Genomic DNA, 19,799 nt, shown 5'->3' with positions numbered 1-19,799 from the left:
AGTGAAGGAAGGTTATACACTCTCCCCCATTCCTCCTGTGCTTTTACTCCTACCAGAAAAAGGCTCAAGACCCTCAACTTGCTTTTCAATCACCATTCAAACCATTCCCATTTTCTGTCAGCAAGACAAAGCTATTCAACACAGACTATTCTCTGTCGACTTTTAAGCACTTTCCATGCCCAAGGAATCCCAATCTCAAATACCACACAGGACCACATTCAGGACCAAAACAAACTTTTCTCCCCTCAGCAGAGGGGCAGCAGCCCACAGGTACCATATCCCTGCATACTTGGCTTCTAGCCCCAGTAAATGAGTCTCTCTCATAGTCACAACAAATACCTCCCTCGATCTCTGAAATGTTCAACATTCATTGCAGAGTACTGACAGGAGCTGATTTTACAGTTCTTGTTCATGTATAGCAGGTTTCCAAAGAGGGAACGTGTACTAGAAAGCTTTCCCCTGACTGTTATCCTTCTCCGTTGGTTTAAAGGGCAGACTGCTAAAGAGGAATGAAACACACACCTAGAAATGACACTTCTTACAAAGTAAGCAACACTGTGTGAGCCCAATTACATCTATGGCAACAACGATTTTCTTTAGCATTCAAAGCTACAGACACCTTAGAAAAGAGATACAAAATCTGTTGCCATTTAAGACAACATGTACTTGCAATGCTCCCAGACAAGTCTCAGGACTACTGCGGCAATCAGATCATTTCAGTGCTGGGAGAACATAAGGTATGCTGCAGCAGGAAACACACCCACGGTGTTTGAAGAGAGCCCTTGTAGAGCCAATCACTTTCAAACCAGACAGCACATTTTATCTAAGACAGCTAAAGCCAGGAGTTTGCATCACAATAGCTCCTCCCAGAGATTTAGAAATCCTGCAAGCCAGCCAGCAAATCAAAAGCTGACCAATTCCCAGCCAGGTCTCCAAGGATCTTGCCAACCTAAGTGCATTGATCCATCATACCTCTATTTGTTTAGTCTGATACTCTCTGGACCTTGATTGAAGCATCATCCAAGCCACCAGTCACAAGACCTCACAGCAGGAACTCTGAATGCTATAATCATATTTCATAAAAACCCTTCAGGATCGGGTCCAGCTTTGGTTTGTGGATACATGGCCACTAATGCAGGTTAACAGAACACCATTCCCCCTGACACATCCATCTTTCTCTCACTGATAAGAGATCCAAAGCCCTCCAAGCAGAGAAGTTTTTTTAAGCCCTTTCTACTCCATGGTGTCAGAATAACAAAAGGACCAGCTTCCTGAACAGATTTCTTATAAAGAAAAGGCCTGGCAGAGGCCTCCTAAGAGTTTTACTAGTAAACAGAATCACATCAGTCCCAGCGCACACCACGTCTCCCCAACTGCTCTGTTTCCTCTGTATCCTGCTCATCATGGCTTCTTCAGGTGGTTACAGATCACTTCACAGCCAAGGCCTTAGTCTTAACTCTGTGCCAATAAAGATAATCTAAAAAAGCAGCATATATAAATGTCTTCAGTAGCGCAGGCTTCAAATTATTCAAACCCATGCTAGTAGAAGCTGTTTGTCTGAAAAGCATCATGAAAAACAGCTGCATAATTTAAGCTGCAAGGCAGTAAAATATGCAGTTAAATAATAGAAAGAGATTAATTAAAAGAAATAGGCAAGGGAGAAGAGGTTTTCGAATGAGATCTGAAATGAGACAAAGTCAATGAGGTAGAGAGGAAGCATGTGAGTATTTCAGAGGCAGAAGCTGTGATAAGAACACTCCTGTGTCAATGGCAGCAAAAGACAAAGTCCGCGGTATTTGGCAGTAGAAGAAGAGCGAGAAAACAGATCTAGGGAATGGCCTGCAGCAAGCAGATATGAGACTTCAACAGTGAGACAGAAATCAGTAAACTCACATTTGAGATCACAGGCTAGAAGCACCACCGAGAAAGAGAGAAGTGTTGTCACTAGTAACATTTCATGACATAACAGTTCACATTATTAGGCATACAAATGTGAAAAGACAAGCCATGGCATGGCATTCTGCAGCCACTTAGATGTTACTGCACTAGTCTGATGTAACTGCTTAGACACCTTGTTCTTCTCATCGGTTTGTTTTATGCAGAGATTTTCTTATCTTAGGCTCCAGAAAACAGAGGATTATTACATGGGGGCCACAGTTCAAGTATTAATATGTAGCATGCTTGCTACAAATTAAGTCAAATAAGATGCTCAACTGACAACAATTGCCGCAGGACAAATACTGGCTGGCAGATTTGCTGACCCCAAAGTACAACAAGGAGATCAGAGGATGAAAGTGAAGATATGCATCTGGTGAAAGATTAGCTGGGGGAAAAAAAAAAAAAAAGCCAACAAAGAACCCTACACTTGCCTGATAAAGTATAGCTTAGAAAAAACATTATCATGTGAAACACTGGTGTGAAAGTTGCCAGAGGAGTCTACACTTCAACCCTTTTCCATGGATATCAAAGAACTGTTATGCTTCAAGTAGTAAACAAACAATTTTTTCTCTTGGAACTATTTATAATCTTAAGGCCACCCAGTAAGAACATTACATTCAACTCCAAGGATGTCAAATTAACATTCATTTTAGAAAGCCTCCTCTGCCCAAGTTCCAAGAGACCTCCCTGCTTTCCTAACAAAAGTAGAACAGTACCATGTTTCACTCCTGTCTTTGAAGTTATATTAAAATTAGGAAAGTTATGTGGTCTCTTCCCCATGAGTTCTTTAACTGCTCATCACTACAGTATCAGAACCTCCTCACACACAGAGCGGTGTGCTTGCTCTTCTTTACTTCTACCACTACAGTATCAGAACCTCCTCACACACAGAGCAGTGTGCTTGCTCTTCTTTACTTCTACTGTAGAAAGGGTATACAGAGATGATTATTTTGGGGTCTTTGGAGAGCAAGGGATGACACTATCACCAACATACCTGCTATCCGAGGATAAGAAATACAAGGGACATAAGAAAGCTGTATTTCACCACAGAAGAGACAATCTTTACTGTTCTTTTAGAATATTCCACAATGGCAGAAGATACAGCATTGCACACATCATCTGCAGCTCTTATGAAGACTTTATCGTAAGAGAGGCCCAAACCAAGAGAAGTTTTTATTTGTGGAGCCTTTTTCAGTTTGCCGAACCCAGCACTTATTAACCAAACATGTTTGATCTGGAACCTTAGGAACTTTATTAAAAATAAAGTCACCTTGCAAGCAGACAGCTTTTTTCAGAGTAAAACCAATTTGTTTTGTCAGCTTAGCCAGCAAGTTGGCTACCAATTTCATCTCATGTTATTACAGGTTGATGAATATTACAAGTTGTATCTGAAAATGCTGCACCCGTGTTTTGCTCCAAGCTGAAATTTTCATGTAGGGTTCTCCACCCCTCCTTTTCTTCTAAAATATCAGCATCATAGTAACAAATCTACACTCCGCAAAGTGTGCATGACTCCTGTTAACAGCATTAAGGCCTTGCATAAATAACGAGTAACACTATTTGCATAGTCTCAAGCAAAGGTGCCATCTACACTCTTATTAATTAACCAGAGGGAGGAGGGGGACCACAAAAACCCCACACAACACACACTCCCTCTAATACCAAGAGGAGGAGTTCATAGTTCTGCTTTCATTCACTGCACAATGAACGGATTCCTCAAAGAACCCACCTGTTAGAAGTGGATTCTTTTATTTCACTACCTGGCCCTAAGCCGATGAAACACTTGACTGAGCCCCTCCGGTACAGCCAGAAGGGCACGCTGACAGGCTGGTGGTGAAGGAGAAAAGGCACCTGCAGATACCATCTTGATCACAGAGCTCTGTTCAGGAATACATCGTGACCTATTCTCCACAGCACCCTGGTCTTGGCCTCCAAGGGCTCTGTGTAAGTTTTGATCTGCAAAGGGTTATTTCTACCACCCACAGGAGACATGATGTCTCTGTCTGCAGCAGCTGCCTCACCAGCAAGGTCAGGAAAAGGGAGGAACCACGCTGAGGCACCAGACCTACTATTACAAATTCAGCAGTTACTTCCCTTTACTTAAGGGTGTAGGGAAGGGAGGATCCCTATAGATCAAGCCCTCCGGTCTCTGTCACCAGCACTCAGATTGGGTCAGGGGAGAGGACTGCATCAGAGGAACACAGCTCTGGGTAACACAAATACTGAGGAGCAAAACCACTCAGGTAATTAGGAACAAGCCTGAGCACTGAGTAACTGGGGGCCCACAAGTCATTTCCTACCAGGCAACAACAAATAAAAACTACACCATGCTCCTTTTGACTCCAAGTTACTAATTAATGATCAAAGACAGGCAAGAGAGAGCAAGATACCTTCTTACCACTCAAGGATTCCTTGCTACACCAGAACTGACACTTAATCCCCACGGCTGCCACCCCACTGCTCTGCAGTTCAGTAAGATTTCAGTCCCCAAAACAGCCTAACACAGACTGCTTTCCCTTATGAGAAAGAGAGCGGTATCTTCTATTGCTTCTGCCAAGACAGAGAGACCCACCAACATGCAGACAGGCAGTACTGGGAGCATTATGCAACTCCAGAAGTTTGCAAAGCCAAAAATTATAAACTCAAAGTTCTTCTGAGAGGAGATACATTAAACTCTTAAAAAGTATTCGCTGGTAATGAGCTCAGGTGCCTGTTTTCCCCAAGGGATTCACTGCACCATCTCTCTGGACACTGTCTTTGCATTTCTGCAGATACGCACCTTTTGCTGTGTATAACAGGCGCAATTTGGAAGGAGGGGGTGAAGGAAGGGACACCCCTTGTGCACAGCACTCGAAGTCCAAACAATCAGGTTTTGTTCCCAAATCTGACAGCACGTCCCTATATGACCTTCCACAAGTTAGTTATAAATTCTATGCCTCCATTTATGCTTCTGTAAAAGTCAGACAGTTCAAAATACTAAACAAAGATACTGGGAAGCTGCATCTTTTTTTGTTTCAGAGTTAGGGTTGTTATTTTTTTTGTTGTTGAACTTAAATCAGCAGTAGCACAGATACTAACAGGAACTTTGCCCTCAGAGGTACAACGCTTCCTACTTGTACACAGCCTACTCCTGTATTCTTACCTTCATTACAATGTGATCCACTATGAGCTCTCCTCGAGGCCCATCTATTTTCTCTTTACCATAAGAGCTAATTACTGCAACAAGCTCCCAGAGATCTGGAGGGAGGTAAGTGTTAAGACAGTTGCCCCTCTTACTCATATCTGTCTGCCTGCCTTCCTACAGGACTGGGCACTGCAAACGTAGCAGAGAGCAATGATCATGCTTAACGTACACTGACAACAGATAACCTGCACGCTTCTTCCTTCCAGTGTGCGTGCAAATGGAAAGGAGCGGACAGTGCTTCCTTTATGGAAGAAGCATTACGCACCTGTAAAAGCTTATCCCAATCCACTTTACTCTGCCTGATTAAGCCAGCACAGTGCTGACACAATCATCTACTGAAATACTAATGAAAAATGGAGCAGAAGGAGCAGCTGACATCTTGCTGACTTCTTAAACCAAATGTACCAGAATTAACGGAAAATTTTAAATTTGGAAAAGCTGATCTTGTATCATCTACCTCCTTTGGACACAAAACAGACATAAAACACTCCAGGAGCTGTTTCCTGTATATGCAGGGTAATCGCTTGCTGATTCAGTGAAGCTGCACTATCAGCTTATTGCTGCTTTCAAGCTAAATATACAGCTGTATTTTCCAAAACACAAAGCACCAGCACAGACCTACACAAGGCAGAAGAGCTACAAGCCTAACCCACTAACCTGTACTCAAATCATTATTATACAAAAAGACGACCAAACACACAGAGAACACCCAGTGCCTTTCATACTGATGGCAAACATTTGCTTTAACTACATTAACAGTGTTTAAAAGTATAAGCTAACACCTTTTCTTAGAGAATATGATTTAAACCTACAAAGCATAGCGGATGGTACATCCATATTTTCTCTCTTTGCTCTCAAGCTCTCAATTTTGAATTATATTTTGGTGCTACAGAAAATGAGCTAGCTTAATTTGGGTTTTTTGTAAAGCATTCCAAATTTAGCAATGAAAGCAGGCAAAAAAAAAAGAATTAAATCACCGTTATTTACTCTCAATGCAAACTAATTAACCTATGAACATAAAAGCATGCAAGTTCTCATGGCACGTAGAAGATTTGTATTAGTGACAATTTCAGAAGTTTATCCATTTAAAGCAGGTCATTTCCTGAATTAGACATTCTTAGTGAACTTCTTTGTACTGAACTAAGCTAAGCCACTTTCCGTACACTTGGCAACAAAACCAAGTGTCAGATCAGTTACCAACATTTAAGGAAAAATAAGCACACACACACACAAAAAAAAAGGTTATTTCCTTTCCTATCTACTGAATATGAAGTGCCGAACATCCAACCTACCGAACAGAAAGGATTCCTATACACATACTGGAAGATAACATAAGGATTTGTGGAACTTCTTGCATGTAACACTCTGCTCAACCCCACACATTTCTTTTTCTACCAACAGGAAGGAAACTTTAAGTTTTTTGCAACAGCAGTCAGACTGAAATCTGTCCCTGCTTTGGTCTGGTTTGCCCAGAATAGCTTGTTAACTCACCGTTCAGTTTCCACATACCAGTTAGAAGCTACAGAAGGAAATAACATGACAACAAAAACACACGCATTTCAGCAACACAGCCCTTACTTCCTTAAAAGGTCTTTCACTTAATTTATTTTCTACAGCTGGTAAATCTACCCACTAGACACCATCAGCATTGGAATTTACACCAGTAGCACATATTGCAAGCTATTCGTTTAGAGGTTCTCGGAGTCACATTAAAGTCATATATGATTTCGATTTAAAAAACATAAATTACAAATGGATCTTTCCAAGGGGTCTACAAGGAAAGAGACTGATGAACACTAGGTATCTGCCTATGCATAAACAAGACTATAAGAAACATCTGATTTAGACAGTCAGGGAGAGTTGTAAGCAATTTTTTTATAGCACAGAGAGGCCTCTCTCAGCTACACTAGTCAACTGAAGTTGTTCAGAAGAAAGTCATCAGTGCGGTGACACTGGAGCCACTGGGTTTCTGTGTCATTCTAACACTTCATAATGTAGTTATTGAAAATAAATTCATTAAAAACTTAAAATAATTCAATTCTGCCAGGACACTGAATAGGAGATTTTCTCTTGAAGTTAGTATTTCTTTTCAGCCGAAGAATCATAACTGGAGCTGTAAGTGCTTTAACTCCATATGTTATTTCTGTGTTAGTACTGATAAAGTCATACTGTTTCGGACACTAAGGAAATTCTTCACTAGTATCTTCAGCTTTATGCTATGGATTTGCAGATAACCTTTAACAGTTACACGCACACTGAAGGAGCTAGTCCCAGATTTTATTTGCAGGTAAAAGGTTTTGGGGAAGGCATTAGTTAGTGGAACTTACATTTATATGGCATCTATGAAGAAGTTTCATGTATTTCCATTGTAAGACAGTTTCACTACTCCTCCCCTCACTTAATCTCACCGTATATTATTGTAAAGGTACACCAACTCACATGCAAATGTCTCCATCATGAGAGATCTTAGTCATACTAGCCTTCTAAAGAGTGCCAGGAAAACAAAGAATTTAGAGAAGATTAAGAAAAATGTAATTTCTCTATATTTAAGAAAACTTACTTCAGGAGACAAAAACGTGCTTCCAGTTAAATAGTCAGGTCCAAAACTGGATCTTAAAGCTGTTCAGATTTTAAGTCTCTGATCTAAAAGAAAATAGGAATCTAATTTTCTACCTGCTTGTCACTGAAGCTGCCCACCAGAAACATGACAGATTTTAAATTTCGGTAGATTAAATAAAGTCATGTATTTATAACGCCTTTTTCTTTGGAGTCAAAGCCAAAATCCTCACCCATAACATCACAATTTCCTTCAATTACTACTTCTGCGTTTGGTTTCCATTCCCTTTTTTCTGTCTCCCTCTCTCCTCCATCTCCCCTCAAGACAGCCACAATAGTGTACTTTCCTTCTAGCACTGCAGGTCTTCCTTAGAAACTTATTTGCTCTACTTCTGAATTCTTTTCCCTTCCTACCAGATAAACCTTCTAGATAACCAGAATACACATAGACTGGAGGCAAACTGTGTTACTCCCTGGCATTCCAATTTATTCAGAATTTGCCTTACCAAGAAACTGCTTCCTCACTTTTCTCAGAACAGCAATTTTCAACTTGCGAGTCCCAAATGCTGTCATCTTTCCTAAATGCTTCAGTAAAACGACGCTTGTGGTCAATAGAGCTACATTCACCATTAGGGTGCCAAGTTTCACCCAGGTGAGTTCCTGCCCCCCCCCCTTTTTGAGGAATCTGTAAAGATATTGAAGACAAATTCTCTTAAAATCAGCACAACTAAAATTTTATGAGAATTATTCCCAGATGAAGTGAAAGAGACAAAGCAAGATTCGTATGTTTTCAGATCAAAAAATATATAGTTCAAATACAGCAGTATTGGGAGTGGGAAATTACTTCCCTCTTAAGTGAGCAAAGAACATAAAACAGAAGACTGAGAACACCAAGAGTTCTGAATAAACAGCCGAGTGCTATTACAGTTACTACAAACTGTTAGTACCAACACTCAGAATAGTCAGACAACCTTGTTCCACCTCAATACCACAACAGAGTGGGTGATAGCACACATTAAGTTTTCCTACTAAGTAGCACATAGTCTTTATCACAGAAAAGAGAGAAAACTCTCCAAATTCAAATCTCTCCAAGCTCAAAGAGGCCAGATTGGATCGGTTACACGCTACGGGGCAAGTTACGGTGCATAGCCACTCCTAAACTATTTTAACACTCACTTCATGACCAGGTTTCTCTGCTCTGGCCTGCCTTTTTAATAAAATGCTCAATTACATTAAATACAAACACTTTGTATTATATGCTGGTTAAGCCTCTTCCTCTCCTTTCCTCCCTTCTCATCCCACAATACATACACTCTCCCAAATCTCATAACCCGGTGCCCTGTGTCATATTGCCTAATCCTGCAGTGGCCCCACCACAGCCACTGCAAATATAATCTGTTCAGTAGTCCAACTGGAGAGCAGATGGCTTCGTACAAAGTGCTGATTAAAAAACCCACCTCCACCACACATTAAAGATATATATATACATTTTATCAAAATATTTGTCACTTTTATGGAGTAAATGTACAATGCATGTACAAGAGAGGTACACGTTTTTCAAAACTACTGCGCAAGTCCTCATTAGGAATTTCAGAACTGCAGCTTCCTTTCAGAAGCAGTAAACACAGCTGTACACAGATAAAACAGACCGCACCAATCCCACATCCAGCTGACCTTGATACTCGGGGTGAAAATGAGCTACCAAATTACAACAAAAAAAAAGGCGGGGGGGGGGGGAGACCCACCCCAAATGACTGGATGGGAACTAGCAGAAGTGTTGGGTTTTTTGGTTTGTATGGTTGAAGAAAGGAAAGACAAGTTTTAGGACTCTGAAGAAAATGATGTAACTGAAGATTCTCTAACTTTCTGACACAGGGAAAAAGTCAGGAGCAGGAGACAGGTCAAAACTTGTGCCGCAATTACCATGCTCATGTATTTGTCATATTTCCCATGAGTAAAACCAAATGAACCTCGCCTCTCAGAAGTATTTATATCAGCAGCTTTCTTTGGGTGGAGCAAACAACTCAGAAGAGTAAATAGACATTAACTCATACTACCTCACATACCACCAGCACCACCAAAAAAAAAAATAAATCCCTTGAAAATATGGCTTCTTAGGGCAGTTTCAATCCAAGTAGCTCATTTTAAAAATATATATGTATTTATTTCACTTCATATTATTAAAGCTGGTTTCAAATTTGCTGCTCCATTACTAAAGATGGTAAGACAGCTTACCGACAACGATGGATGCCAGAGAATTTAATAACCTGTGCAGAATACTCATCACAGGTAGTCTAGTATTAGATTCAACAAGTTCAGTTTACAAGCTGGCTAGTAAGTAGAGTGCAGTTTATTTGCTTTTCTGCTTCAGCCTTTTTACTTAAAAAAAAAAAAACCAAGTTGAATGTGAGCATCTCTGGATGGTTGTGTCCACATGAGTAGGGCAAAACACACACACTTACAGAGTTATGCGTTGCAAATCCTGTGCAAATTGTGCTTAAAGTAGCTTCACAAAAAACAGACCTAAGCGAGGCCAGGAAGCATGGCAAGCTAGGGAGGGAAAGAATCCACACCGACTGGTGGGGACACGCTACAGCCAATGGAGCCTCTTCCAGCACCAGAGACCCGGCCTGAAATTCCTGCTGTAGGGTGCCCGAGCCGCGGAGCCTGCGGGAGGCACGGATTGCCATTTTGAACCACCATCACCTCACGCTCCGCACCGGTGCCTGTGTACGGGCAGCTCCCTGCCCCCGCCAGCCGCTCACCGCAGCGGCGCGGGCCCGCGGACCCCCCCCACCCCACCCCGATGACTGAATTACGTGATGTCACGCGTGTCCGGGGCCCCTTCCGCCCCCCGCACGCCCGCCGCGCCGCTGCGGATGGCGGCCCCGCGCTGCCGGCCCGGCCCGGCTCCGGCGGAGGAGGCGGCTGGCACCCGCGCTCCACGTGAGGCGCGGGGGGCGCGCGGAGCGGCCCGCCTCAGCAACCGTCACCAACCGCCGCCCCGCCGGCTTCCCCCTGAGGGAGCCGCGCCGCGCCGCTGGCGAGCGAGGGGGAAACCCGAGGTACCGGCTCTGAGCCGGCCACACGGAGAGGCTCACCGGCCCTCACGCCACACTCATCCCCCGCCCCAGCCCAGAGAGGTCTCCGGGATGTGACTCATAATAAATAAATACAGAGGGGGAGAAAAAATGAGGGGGAAAACGGAGGGAAAAAAAAAAAAAAGAGAGACACACCCTCCGAGCCGGGCTGACATAATAACCCCCTCCCTTCCCCTCCGGAGCGGGGGGAGGGAGGGAAGCCCGGTCGTTCGGCTGGAAAAGTTGAAAGAAAAGGCAAAGCCGGGGGAGCGGCTGCGGGGCGGGGAGCCGCGGCGGAGGGAGCCGGGCGCCGCGCCGCTCCTCAGGCGGCTCCGGCCCCGCCGCCCGCACCGGAGAGCCGAGCTCAGCCGAGCCTCCCCGCTCCACCGCCGGCGGCCCCCGGTGCGCTGCCCCGCCGCCCCTCACCTGGATGTAGTTGTTTTCGCAGTAGTCGGCGACCCGAGTGAGGTTCTGGTAGCTCTCGAGCAGAGCCCGCTTGCCAGAAGGGATTTCCTCCTCTAGCAACATCTGCAACTCTGCCATTTTCCACCCCTCCGCATCGCTTCCTCTTGCATTAAAGAGACAGCGGCAGCACCGTGCTCGCAACCCGCCTGGTATTGTGGGATTCCTCCTCGCCTCGCTTTCGTGAGCTCTCGCTTTCCCCACCCATCCTCCCCCCTCCGAGGGGAGGAAAAAAAAAAGCTTTTAAAAAAAAAAAAAAAGAGAGGAGCCCCCGCCCGCTTTGCACAGCAAGCCGGGAGATGTAGGCAGCGCCGCGCCGCGCAGGGCGCATGCGAGGGGCGGGCGCTGACCGTGGCTGCCGCCCGCGGCCGGGCGGGGGTGATGTCGCTGCCTGGGGTCCACCGCCCCGCCTGACCCCCTTGGGCAGCAGGGCGGCGGCAGAGCTGTCGGACCGTGCTGCTGGACGCCTAGGGACGAGAGGAGATGGTTGCGTCCTTCCCCCGCGCTTCTCAGGAGAAGCCCCAGCCCCACCAGTGCTGCCCCGAGGTGGTGCCTCTCTGCAGGAGAAGTCAAACGGGTCTGGGAGGGAAGCGCTGCCCTGGTTATCTGGCCTCCTGTCAGGACAGACATTCGTAAGATGATAACAAAATTGGTGAAACGATAGGAGCGTCATGATTTGGGGCAATTAGTCCCTTACCAGGAGGTTATCCCGTGGGGAGGGAGAAATACTCAATCTCAGCTGTGCAGATCTTTGTGAAGGTCTGCGCAGAAGCACTAATTGACAATTCACATTTTCCTGGGTTTAGTTTCATAAAAAGAACTGATACATTTGGCTGAGGTAAATACATTATTCCTGCCCCTCTTTTACCTCAGTTGTTTGGTTTTAGTTTCGTAAGAAGAACTGATATATTTGGCTGAGGTAAATACATTATTCCTGCTCATCTTTTACCTCAGTTGTTAATTGTCATTCAGGGCCTCCTCTGGTTGTTGCAAGGTGTGGAAGAGAAGGCTCTGGTGATGATTTAGTACATTCTTTCTTGCATGTAGGTTTTTTTGTAAGCAAAATCCTGTTTCTGTGATCATACTAGAAGAAAAGCCAATAACAGCAGGTGGCTGCTATGCTGGGATGTCCAAGCCTGCCTTTGCAATAAGTAACAGGCCCAGAGGAAGCAGACTCCAAGGTCTGTTATTCATGCCTTGGCTTTGCGTGCTGTGTGTGTGCAATTACAAACACAACTGGTATTAGTCCTTGCATTTTAGTAGTTGTCCCAGAGAAACCCACACAGTGGTGAAAAGTCAGCAGGTTTTGGAAAAAATTATTCTCAAGCACATGATAGTAAGAGCAGTCTGACTCACCTCTGAGCAACCATGTGGTATTTTGTATGTCCTCTGAAGTCTTATCTTCCGTTTGCAGCACTGAAAACTGTTCCAGTCAGGATCCTTCAGCATACCTGCTGATGTCTCTAAATCAAGGCGGGAAGAGGAAAAATAATTCTCCCTTCCCTCTGAGGTCAGCAAAGTCTTGGTCTAGAACTGTGGAAGTGAAGATGAATGGTAGGTAGCGTGGAAGAACTGGTGGGCCTGGAAAGGTCTTTGCAGCTGGAGTTACAAAAAACCACCCCCTGGCTGGGAACAGGTAGTCAGGTGCTGAGAGAGAGATTTGAGTGCTGTCTGGGACAGCAGAGCAAGGAGCTGGTACATTTACAGCCCTTGCTGTGGGGTAGAAATGCGTCTACATTGCCATCTTCTGATGGTTAATTCATTTGGCAGCTTAGCAAAATTGTTTCCAAAGTGGGTTCAATAACTCTCTTTAGGACAGCATGTAATTTCCAATAAAACATTTTAATTTTTATTCCCTTTTAATATAAAAGAATTAAATTTGATCTGCAACAGTATTGAGATACAGACAAGCTTTTAATGGGTCCCAGCATAAGTGTGATCAGAAACCATCTTGGGCATTGGCTTCTCCTTGTTCCCAGGTATCATAACACAAAGACAAATTTGATTTCTCTGTTCAGTCTGGCTGCAAATTGCTGAACACCCATTGGCTTGGATGAGTCCGTAAGTGCCTACAGATCACAGACTGACTTCATGGAAGGTATTAACATCCTCAAAACTCTTGTCGGCTCTGCTTAAAATGTTATGGCTGCCCCTGTACGCAGAGACGGCAGATGTGTGGAGCTTTGCATGTTGGTACGAGAAAAATCAGTGGTGTTTGTTTTGCTAAATGTGTTGTGCTTCACTTTGGTGGGCAACCTACTCCTACAAGCAGATGGCAGCTGAGCAGGGCAGTGCTGGCTCCCAGGAAACACACCCACTTCAAGCAGTAGAGTATAGACTCCAGGAAGGCTTACAGCCCCTTTCCCTGCAGTTGATCTCGACCCCCCCAAAAAAAAACCAACAAACAACCAACTAAAAAAACAAAAATAAAAAAAACCCCACCACCAAAAAACCCAAAAACCAAAAAGTCAAAACAACCAACTGTACATTATGATGTGCTCGCAAGTCAAGACGACCTTGGAAGACCGCGTCAAAGAGCGCCACCTTGTGACATCTGCATTGTGACTTCAGCCTTCCTGGCACAGGCGGGTGTTGTCCCGATGCCTGGTGGATAGATCTGTGGATGTACCCCAACTGGCTCCCCGCTGAGCTAAGTCAACTCCAGTAGGCCTTTTTAACTTAGTGCCGTACTATCACGGCAGTACTGCTGCAAGGGCCACACAATGCAGGATGCACTGGGAACAGGGGTGCAGACATGCTCTACAGATTCAGGTTCAGCAGGCCTTATTAGCTCCTGCCCCACGCTAGCCCTCCTGCTTTCAGAATGACTCTGCAGGGTCACCTGAGTGTCTTTGCAGTGTGTTCCTCGTGTCTGAGGTTCTTGGAGTGTTTATTGACCCTGGTGCAATAGACCCAAGCTGGCTCTGTGCACAGTGTGTACACAGAGCAATTCCAAAGCACCTGAAAGCACAGAGAGATTTGGGTAGCTATGCAAGTGCCAGCCAAATCTAGCAGAACCAGCACTGAGCCACAGCCAATAGACCTTGGACTTGAGCTGATATTTGCTGAAGGCACTACTGTGCATCTGAACTACATTCACTGGGTTTTTCTTTAGAAACTGTTTTATTTTGGTAGGTTTGTTTGTTTCTTTGGTTTTTAATATACTTTCCGACTGCCCCAGACAATAAACTGCTGATTAGAAGGAAAAGTTAACTGACTTGCTCAAGACACTTGAAGTGTGTAAGAGAGCTGGGAATGAAAATTTTCCTGGCTGGGGTGGCTGGACTGGTAGAGGAAAAAAGTGCAATGATGCTCTTCAGGCTCTATCCAGTCACCTGAATGAGATCCCATCCAGAGTACCTTTATACCTCTCACTGCCTCAGCTGCCTGTCTGAGATTTGCTCCTCCTCAATGGGGCATAATGATCTCCAGGGATAATACTGTCCTTCTGGGACAGCCCATTTTCGACTGGGAGAGAAAAATGTGACTATATTCTAAACACACCTGTTTTGAACAGCATCAAAGTAACAGCATCAAAGCAACTTCTCCTGCACTGTAATTTGTGTAGCTCTGTAACTATTCCCTTTTCTAGGCCATAGATTGACATGTGTCTTTGTTTTTCCCTTGGGAACAGTACTTGCTTCAGTAGTGTTGATTGGGAAATAACTCTAATTTTTTGTGGAATGTTTCTCAGCTGGGTCAATTCCTGATTTGGTTGTTTAGCCACACAAACACTTTTGACAGTGCACTGGAAAGGGAGATGAGGGATCTGAGGGCAGCTGGAAGCACAGAGGGCACAGGGCCTGTTCAGATAAGTCGTATCAGCCCCACTGCCAAATGCCAAGTCTCATGTTCTTATAAGAAAATTTTTGTTGATTACAGCAATACATTAAAACAAGTGTGGCAGTACCGGGGCAATCCTGTGTGAATACTTAATGCTATAACTTCAAAGGTTTGGGACCAAAAGTTGCCTTTTTCATATTTCCTACACCAAATTAGAGTAGCTGCCCAAGAAGGTACATAACTCTGTTGGTTTGCTCTCCTGTGCTTTAGATCCATCCCACAAAGCCTTACTTAAGAACCAGAAGAATTAACCATATTGCTATTTCAGTTGCCATCACAGAGCATCTGAGTATTGCTGAGATGAATGGGGCTGTTCCCACTTTTCAGAGACAATTTGTCAGGCTCTCTGTGCTCTCATGGGCACCTCCATGTGCCCTTTTTTCCAATTAATATTTTTAAGGTTTTTCTCACAGCTGTAACAACTGGACATGCTCCCTCCTGCCTTGCCGCGGGAGCAGGAATGTTTGGGGTAGCGCTGCACCCCTGAGCCTGGCCCAGGGACCCCCTCTCGCCCCTCTGGCAGTTGCTAGGCAGCCAGCGAGCTCTGTGCGACAGAGCCAGCACACAACAGCCAGGCATTGCTAGGCAGCCTGAGAGCACAGGAATAATAACATTCAAAATTGCAGCTTTGAGAATGCACAAGATACGAGCAGCACAAAAATAAATAGTGTTACTGTACTTTGACATGACCTTTCTCCTGTAATATATTTTCACTTGCAGGATTTGCCTTCTGTCTCAACCTCATTTTTCTTAAAACTCTCATCTTCATCCCTCCTGTGTGCTTATCTTTGCTCCTCAGCAGTGCTCTAGTGTCAACAGTCCTTCCTTTTCTGTCACCTCCACTACCCTTTTCTCAATCTGTCATCTCAGTTGTTGCCCTCCCATGTTATGCTGGATCCCCTGTTCTTTTGGCCTCTTTCATTTTGGTCTTCACTCTTTCATCTTTCTCAGCTCAGCCTTCGGCTACCAGATTGCCTCCCGACTTTGCCTTTCCATTTTCACTGCATTGAAGAATTCCTCCCATATCTTCTGTTCCCAGCTCCTGATCTAGGTCCCTGCTGCTGCCACCACTTCCAACTGCCCATCACAAGGTAGGTTTATCTTCATCCCTCAAACTACTGCCAAGGCAGAGGAGTCATCCACCACCCTAAGAGCATGGGAAAAATGGAGGATCCAGACCGCAGTGATGCAGCCATGCAGAACCTCAGGAAAGCCCATTTCTTTCTTCCTAGGCCTAAATTAGGTAGCATGGGTATTGTGTGACATGACAAGATGGCTTGCTTCTTACACCAATAACAAGCAAGGCTAAACTATTTTGTTATAAAAATATTTTGAGAAAGGGCTGGCTTTAAAGCAACCAATTAAGTCAAGAGGTAGATTTCTGGCAGTAATCCTTTTTATTTGCAAATTTTATTTAGTGGCTTGGGCGGGGGGGGGGACAGTTTAAATATGAAATAAATCAATCCTATTGCAAGGGGTAAGCACTGAGTGAAAGTCAGCATTCTGAGTAGACCCATGCAGGTTTGGCCCACACATTAGAGGACAGGTTGGAATTTCCCGATGAAATAGCTGTTTGTTGGAGGATGCTAATCCTTTAAAATGGAAGACTTTCTTTGCTATGTATATATGAAATGAAACTTCCCCGAGAAAGGTTTTTCACCCTGCATAGAGCTTCTGGTCAAAAGCAGACAGAGAGACACCTTGCCCTGCAAAAAGTAGTATTTGCATAATGAGCTGCGGAAGGAAATATAGCATACCCAAAGGCAAGTCTCCTGTGTCCTGGGAGTTAATAAAGGTGTTCTGGACTGTGTTTACTACATACAGAACTGAAATGTTTCTTGTGTTCCTTGGAGCATCTCTAATATCCAGGTTTTTCTGTTCTTCATCAGTTCCCAGTCTCTTATGATCGCAGATAATGGAGAGTTGACTGTAATAATACCATCATCCTGTTTATACGCACCTCAAAATTGATTAGCCCATGCTAATGGCTATACCTAACTGCAATCTCTAGCCTAATTTATTTCCTATCTTCCGTACTAAGTTTCCGTACATTAATTAGAAAGCAGTAAACATCTATGTTTCAGTTCTCAGTGTTTCAGAGCTAGCGTTTGATCTATCTCTATGGATATTTTACTTTTTTATCAATTAAATTATTCATGTGTGTCCATTTTTATGCTAAATAAAAGGAAATGAAAGAGTTACGAAAACATTTTTAGCATAATGCAAATCCTTAGAATAATGTAATATTGTAAAGATAATTGAATTGCACAATTGCAATTTTTCATTGTGTTTGAAGAAATGTGAACATGGATGGGAATTACTCTTGCATACTTTCTATTCAAAAGATTTTTTTTTTTCTGAGCACCACAGGTTTTTTGATGCAGATGAAAAGCATTCGTATTCTGTACTGATTAATTGGTGTGCCTCTTTTGCATTTAAATATATACTTCATTGAATTGCAGCTTTCCCTCAAAAAGGAGAAAAGAAAAAATAATTAAATGATAACATCGTGCCACTACAGAAAGAGTGCTATTTTCCCAATAAAAATAAATATTTGACAGCAATTCTGTAGTGATAGTGTTTCTCAGCACAATATTTGGATGGCAAAATAAGGCACAGCATAATAGGTTGGGGTTTTCTTCCGCAAGTGAAAACACATTACAGTTACTGGGTCTGTTCCAGCTCCCAGTGAAACAGTCAAGCTTCAACTGGAAGCTTTCAGCTGGGTGGAGTAGTATTTGAAAAGGAGCATCTTCAATAGGCAAAAGGAATGGGACTGGATGCACTCAACCCTCGGATGCAGTTGTCTACTAGAAAATAATTTCCACACTAAGATAACATTGACGTCCTCCTTGGTATTGTCCCAGTCAGAGCCCAAACGCAGACTGTGCAGATAATGAGGGTAAAAGTCATTACACACAGACTGAGGCTATTCTCTGTTGGGAACATTTAAAAATAAATCAGGCCATTTAGTGCAATCCAACGGAATTTAAAGGGTAAGCAGGGCTATCCACAATAAATAGGGGGTTTCTTTCCTGATACTTTTCATTACATAACAGGAACAATCTCTTGTGCCTATGAAATTGATTACGTCTCGAACTTAGTTTAGATATTAATCAATCTCAGCAACCACTTATTGTTTCCTGTAGCATAATGCAGTAAAAATTGTCCTTTAATTACCACTAATGAAAGTTACCTGCGGTGAAGGCGAATGTATGCCACTGGTAAATGACTTGGTTCGGAGGGCAGCAGTTGCAAATATGAACAATCTTTATGATGCACAGGCACAATTAGAAGAGAATATGTAAATTACCAATGGCAGCTTCCTGCTATGCTCAGCTACTTGGTGTCAACATTAGCTGTGAATGTTTCAATTTATTTGGTCATAACTGTAACAATCCCCCAGAATATTTTTGGCCAGTGTGTTTCCTAAAGGCACTTTTAAACACTGTCATGTAATAAAGAAGTACTTAGTTAAAAATGTTTCTAACCTTCTTTAAAATAATTCTGAGTATGAAATGGGTTAATTATGCTTGCTATCACTTCTCTTTAAATGTCTGACCCTTCACTCTATATCTGACATGTTTGTACTCCTCAAAGATCCTTCGGTGCATAAGGTGGAGCCCGTCTAGGTTTTTGCATCAATTGGAAGATGTCTCATAACTAGATATCTTTGCTTATACACTAGAGGGAAGAAAAAAGATTTGTTTAATACTGTTCTGACTGCAAAAGAGATCAAGATGCTATTTTACATGGAAGATATATTAGACACAGTTCACTGTACTGTATGTGAAATTTGTAGTTAAGTTTTCCCTTGTAATGCTTTGCTTTCAGTTGCTTATACCTTTGCCAGTCTTAATTTAGCCCTAGTAGCACGTATTTCTATTTCAGACTTTATTTTTCCACTTCAGGGAATTTCTGAGATGAAAATAAGAAGAAGTGCTTTTTTATCAAATCTGTTACAAATATTTCAGTCAAGAGGTTTTAAGCCCCAGCAGCTCTACATTTTGGATGAGAACTTTCAAATTTGGTGGGAGGTCATTTTAGGGCCATACCTCCTGCTCTTCCTGAGAAAACCTGACATCATTAGGTTAATTCCTACGTTTCTAAAAAAGCAATATATCTGCATACTCTCCGTGAGTTTTTAAGAGTTAAGACACATCCACTGAGGAACTGGGCTCTGCTGATGATGTTTCACTGTGCACTGGCAAAGTCCAAGGGATTTTCTCTGCTTTTTTATTTAAGGATATCGCTGTGATGCATAATGCGATGGAGGGATTGTATCCCCTAGCAACTGGAATGTAACAATTTGATGAATTCTGGGACACAAGATAGTGGAGGGGTTTGCAGGGGTCAGAAGAAGGGTGTGTACAGGCGTGAAAGAACAGGAGAAGAATAGGTCAAGAGGAACTATGATTGTTTAGGTATGTGCTGTAACACGATGGGCTGATTATGGCAGAGAACAGGCAGGTTGAGGAGAGCACTTAAAAAACTAGAGACATTTCCCACGCACGACATAGGCTTGGATTCAATAACTTTTTTTCTCTCAAAAAAGTCACAGAAAACCGCAGACTACAGTCTGCAGTCACTGTCAGTTACTCCTGCTATGTAAGTCATTTGCTGTAGACCTGAAAATCAAATCCTGGTGTTGACCACACACTGAACTATTAGCAGGTTGAAACAATATTTTGTCCAATTGATTACCCAGGAAGTGCTACCATCTTATGATCTCACAG

At 43.4% G+C, this 19,799-nt stretch overlaps 1 protein-coding gene and 1 long non-coding RNA gene across 16 annotated transcripts in view; both read right to left on the bottom strand.

Annotated features, from left to right (window-relative positions):
• The window catches only part of ABI1 (abl interactor 1), a 79,222-nt gene extending 67,668 nt beyond the window's left edge, over positions 1-11,554 (bottom strand). For all 15 annotated transcript variants that reach the window (XM_030511242.1, XM_030511522.1, XM_030511877.1 and 12 more), the window contains exon 1: positions 11,185-11,554. In XM_030511242.1, the coding sequence (XP_030367102.1) occupies positions 11,185-11,301 (117 nt within the window). In that variant the 5' untranslated portion in view covers positions 11,302-11,554. The remainder of the gene's footprint in view (positions 1-11,184) is intronic.
• Positions 22-2,894, bottom strand: LOC115619902. Its single transcript, XR_003995168.1, has 2 exons — positions 2,816-2,894; positions 22-2,754 (listed from the first exon to the last, which is right to left on the bottom strand). It is a non-coding gene; the product is annotated as an uncharacterized LOC115619902 (long non-coding RNA).
• Positions 11,555-19,799: the final 8,245 nt, after the last annotated feature.

Source organism: Strigops habroptila, chromosome 1, assembly GCF_004027225.2.
Source record: "Strigops habroptila isolate Jane chromosome 1, bStrHab1.2.pri, whole genome shotgun sequence".
Classification (NCBI taxonomy): Eukaryota; Metazoa; Chordata; class Aves; order Psittaciformes; family Psittacidae; genus Strigops; species Strigops habroptila.
This window is presented reverse-complemented; position numbering and strand designations above follow the sequence as displayed.